The following is a 5538-nucleotide window of genomic DNA, read 5'->3' on the forward strand; positions in this document are numbered from 1 at the left end:
AAGCACTGCACCAACCCCGGATACAAGTAATAATTAGTTTTTTTTAACAGCTTTCCTCTTGTAACACCCACAGCATTGTAGACCTTAAAATACGAAGGCGACAAAAACTTAGGCATTATGCACTGTTTACCAAAACAAGAACTGATTCAAAAAGGAAGCACTGAAACTTAAGGTTTGCTATTTTTACAAAGTATAATTTGTATTTGTATGATGCAGATTGGTGCCTTTTCTAGGATGCATACCTTCCTTGCCCCCAGTTTTTCTGGGATAGGATGCTGTGCAGCACCTACTCTACAGGCTGTGCCATCCTTTTTTCAATAATTCTGTAAAAAGGCAATCAACACTTTACCAAGGAGGCTCAGGGTGAATCCCTAATACCATAATCTGCGGACCTTGGTCTATATGGTTGGTGTGCCAAATACAAATTCATTTATTTTATGTTGAAGCACTGTAGCATTACCTGGAAACAAGTGAAAGCAGGAAATACACCTTGGACAGGTTGCTCAGGACACGCTGGGACACCAGAGCTGGGATCTCGAATACATCATATTGAGTCTCAGCTCTGCCTGCCAGCCAGGCTGAGCAGCCACATGAACAACAATTGGCCTGTTGTTCAGATAGGGGTGGGATATTAAAGCCGAATGGGGACTCTCTCATAACTAATGCAATTACGATCTCTGCTGGCTGATTGATGGTGCCTGCACAGAGACGGGAAAAGAGTGCTGTCAGGGTGTGTCTCTCCGTACAAAGTGTACCTCGTCAAAGTCTACCTCGTCAAAGTGTAGGTGACAAAATGCATACGGCTGCTGCCCACGTGTCGGAGGGGGCGTGAGTTAGTTTCATTCTCCTCAATCAGAGCAAGAATCAGCATTGGTGGAGAGGAAGCATGACACAATCGGGCAGTTGGATGTGCTAAAAAAGGCAGAAAAAGGGAAGAAAATGCATAAAAAATACAACTTGGACAGGGTTCCAATTTACCGTTCCAATTAATACCACCCTTCTTACAAGTTTCACTGGCTCAAACATATGTTGTTACTTCTAAGCTGAAACCCTTAACATGGTAATAACATTTTTGTTCTACGTGTTGTAGGAGGGCAGGAAATGCTGACCAAGTTTTAGTAATTGTGTTTTGGAAAAATACTTATACAGACATTACTTCAGTACAACAAAAATAGCAGAGCCAGAGAATTAACCGTAAAGAGGCTGGAAATGACGTACTTGAAGAACAGACCCTGCATTATGCAGCCCGTTTAGGAATTTTGGTGAGAGACTTAATGGCACTCTCAGACAGCAGAGTTATAGCACTAAGCAGAGAACCGAAGGTCTAAATCTTCTGACACACTCATATGTTCAACCTCATACAAAAATACAGAAATAAGGTCAGGGTTGCAGTGGTTTATTGCCCTCTCATAAGAGGGGCAATTTAGATTAGTCATTTAGGTTAGGCTACCCAGTTGGACAGTGATAGCCTGGTAGAGCTTTGGGTAGGGACGTAACGATGCACCACAAGACAGTCAAAAATCATTTTCACTTTCATCAATCAATCATTTTAAACAGCAGAGGGCACTGGCGCTATTCACCTCGCCTAGTTGACGTCACTACAGGGTTGCCAGGTTCGGAATTTTTCAGCCAAATTTATTTATGCGAGGATACTTTCTTTATTTGTATTATTCATTTATTTATTTAATGTGGGATTATTTCATTTCAGTTGTTTTTTTTTTACACAAAAAGTACAGCATTGTTTTGTATAGTTTGTACCTACCTCAGAAATAAAAGGGCATTCATTATTTAGATAAATAAAAGATAAGCACAAATACAGTATTTTTTATTTTTTAAAAGAGAAATAATAAAAGGAAACTTTGTCATAATTTGTCTTCAATTTCATTTAGTTTAAAAAATCGGGAAAAATCGTATAGTGAACCCAGTATCGTGAATCGCATCGTGGGTAGAGTGTATCGTTACATCCCTAGCTTTGGGCTATCGAATCCCAGCTCTGCCATGCAGCCACTGTTGGGTCCTTGAGCAAGGGCCTTAACCCTCTCTGCTCCAGGGGAGCCGTACGATGGCTGACCCTGCGCTCTGACTTTCATCTGAATGTCAATGACCAAAACCAGGTTTTCTGCACCACCATGCCACTCAGACCAAGATATCTGATAAGGAAAATTGGCAAGTCTATAAAAATTCAATGGCAAAATATGTACTGCACCTTTAAATGCAGGCATGACTACTGTTTAACTAAATATCATGTACCGGACAGCTTCAATTTACTTACACCAGTCATTTGAGAGAACACTAATAATAATAATAATATAGTATTATAATATAGTAATATAGTAATAATATATAAACCTACTCAATTTGAGGTGCCCAGGTGGCACAGCGGGATATTCCGCTTGCACACCAGCACCGAGTTTCTGAACTCCTCTGTTCGAAACTCGGTGTTGCCACCGGTCGGCTGGGCACCAACAGGGTGGGGGCCGGACTATGTGTGGGTGGGTGGGTCTTCATACGCTGTGTAAGGACCCTGATTGGCGAGAAGAGGAGGGCTGTGCACATGTCGGAAGAGGCGTGTACAGCTCCGTGCTCTCCTCGGATGCAATCTGGTATCTCTCAGCAGTGAAAGACAAAATTGAGTGCACTAAATCGGGATGAAAATGGGGAGAAAAATGCATTAAAAAAAAAAATCTACTCCATTTGCAGCCAGCCTAGCCTCACTAATAACTACACAGAATAAAACCATTTTTGACGATTTTATTTATAAATTGCCATTGTTCGTTTTGTTTTGATCATAAGACCTTGTAGATGGGATTGATAACATTTTATATTTCATTGCAACAAACTACATTATAAATGATATCCTTGAATTAAGTTATTCATTTCAGTCATCTTAATATATCTTAATAGATCCACACATGCAGTATATTATTGGCAAATGAAGTCTTTAAAGGTTCTACATCAAAACATAAAAAGACTGCGTAACATGAACAAATTAATAAAGATTCTTTGATTATCTTTGTAATAAAAAGAGTGAAAGACAATATAAATTCTTCTACTTGTGTTTACTTAAGTAGCAAGTAATTATATATACACAAAAAACACAACTACAAAATAGAAATATACATTTAGTGTGGCTGCTAAAGATATAAATGCCTTTAAATTACTGTATATAATGTCAACAAACTTAAAAGCCTTGAGACAAGTTGTTTTTTACCCAAAAACTTTCAAAGCCAGCTGTGTGCAACCTAAAAAAATCTGTTCCCCTGACAGGGCTCACTGTTCGAAGCAAAAGCCTCCCTCCCCCATTCCTTGGTGTCCTGAGCCTGTGTCGTGTTTTACACAACAGTCTGCTCACCCCGGCACTTTCTGACGAGGCCATAAATTGCTGATAGGAGGTAGGTGAAGGCAGTCAGGCTGGCGAACACAGAGCCAGTGAGGTAGACCCTGAATGAACAGTAGTGCACATATTGTTTGAGATTGCAGAAGGAAGTCTTCTCCGTCTTGTAGATCATGATCCCGATGGCAGACAGATAAAGCAAGGTGGCAGCAACGTCATGTACAACGTTGGTTAACAACCAGCGCTCCCCGCCCAGGATGGGGACCAAGTCCTGCTTGTTTAGCAGGGTGAGGAGGAAAAGGGCCAATGTGAGAAGCCAGAAGAAGACAGCCACGAACAGTACAAAGTGAACTGCGCCCTCATACTTGTTAGCTGCGATGGTGATCCAAAGACCGGCCCCCAGGAGGATCTGGAGGATCCGTACAACCCCAACAAAGCTCTTGAGGAACTCCTGGAATGTCTTCCTCACCTGTGGCTGGGGGGGCATCTCCTCACAGTAGATTAGCGGTCTTCTCTTTCTCTTTGTTGAATGGAGGTTGTTTGCCACAACCAGAGAAACTGAAGATAAGAAAAAGATGTAAGATTTTTAGAAGCAGACAGCAGACGTTACAGAGAAGCAATATTAATCCAGACAGAGACACTTCAGCACTAACTCACAAGGTTTTGAAATAAGTTTTATGTGTTTCGTCTCTTCCGTTTCCTCTGTGGCAGGCAGCTAAAGAACTTTTTTTCCTCCCCCCTTCCTCTTTGCCATTCAGCAGCCTGAGGAAGAAGAGGAGGTTCAAAGAACAGGGGGCTGGCTGAAACCTTAACCACCCCCTTCTCTGAGTCAGACACCCAGAGACCCAAAACGGAAGAAGGGAAGGATTTTTAATATTCTTTTTGTTTTTGTTTGCTTGTCACTAACTCCTATTGTGTAAATAAAATAAACTGTGTAGGAAATGACTGATTTGGACATTTTGGCTCTTTTCAGTTAGTCATATAATAATGACTGGCTAACCTTACCAATGAAAGCTGACTCTTTCAGCTCCCAAATGGTGATTTGTTTGAAATTCCGACAAAGTTAACAATGTTCTGACCCATTACTTCTTTGTTTTCACCCAGAGTGCTGTAAAAATGATTTGCCCCTCACCCAATTGTTTTCTATTTTAGCTATTGTTACATTTAAAGGTTTTAGATCTTCCAGATTCTTCTAATTTTAATATGATACAGCCAACATGAGTAAACACAAAACACAGCTTTCAAATAATCATTCCATTTACTGACCATAAACATTTATGAAAAACCTACATTACCCATGTGCAAAAGTAATTGCCTCTTGACAGTAACAATTGCAATCAAATGGTTAAGAGACCTTGCAGTTACTCTACATTTACACTGCTGTGGCAATTGTTTAATGTAGCTAAATTGAAGTGTTTTGAGCATGAACTGGCCATCTCAATAGGTAGATAGATAGAGGTAGGTAGATGGATGGATGGATGGATGGATGGATGGATGGATGGATGGATGGATGGATGGATGGATGGATGGATAGATGGATGGATAGATAGATAGATAGATAGATAGATAGATAGATAGATAGATAGATAGATAGATAGATAGATAGATAGATAGATAGATAGATAGATAGATTAGATAGATAGATAGATAGATAGATAGATAGATAGATAGATAGATAGATAGATAGATAGATAGATAGATAGATAGATAGATAGATAGATTCACCGATCAGCAATAACATTAAAACTACCTCCTTGTTTCTACATTCACTGCCCATTTTATCAGCTCCACTTACCATATAGGAGCACTTTGTAGTTCTACAATTACTGACTGTAGTCCATCTGTTTCTCTACATACTTTTTAACCTGCTTTCACCCTGTTCTTCAATGGTCAGGACCCCCACAAGACCACTACAGAGCAGGTATTATTTAGGTGGTGGATCATTCTCAGCACTGCAGTGACAATGACATGGTGGTGGTGTGTTAGTGTGTGTTTTGCTGGTATGAGTGGATCAGACACAACAGCGCTGCTGGAGTTTTTAAATACTGTGTCCACTCACTGTCCACTCTATTAGACACTCCTACCTAGTTGGTCCACTTTGTAGATGTAAAGTCAGAGACGATCGCTCATCTATTGCTGCTGTTTGAGTTGGTCATCTTCTAGACCTTCATCAGTGGTCACAGGACGCTACCCACGGGGCACTG

At 40.5% G+C, this 5538-nt stretch overlaps 1 protein-coding gene across 1 annotated transcript; it reads right to left on the bottom strand.

Annotated features, from left to right (window-relative positions):
- Window positions 1–3132: 3132 nt before the first annotated feature.
- marveld1 (MARVEL domain containing 1) lies at window positions 3133–4038 on the bottom strand. The gene is made up of 2 exons (XM_062995193.1): window positions 3992–4038; window positions 3133–3892 (listed from the first exon to the last, which is right to left on the bottom strand). Exon 2 carries the CDS (start codon window positions 3819–3821, stop codon window positions 3333–3335), a length of 489 nt encoding a protein of 162 aa, XP_062851263.1. The 5' UTR covers window positions 3822–3892; window positions 3992–4038; the 3' UTR covers window positions 3133–3332.
- Window positions 4039–5538: the final 1500 nt, after the last annotated feature.

The sequence above is a fragment of the Trichomycterus rosablanca genome, chromosome 5 (genome assembly GCF_030014385.1).
Source record: "Trichomycterus rosablanca isolate fTriRos1 chromosome 5, fTriRos1.hap1, whole genome shotgun sequence".
Taxonomy (NCBI): Eukaryota; Metazoa; Chordata; class Actinopteri; order Siluriformes; family Trichomycteridae; genus Trichomycterus; species Trichomycterus rosablanca.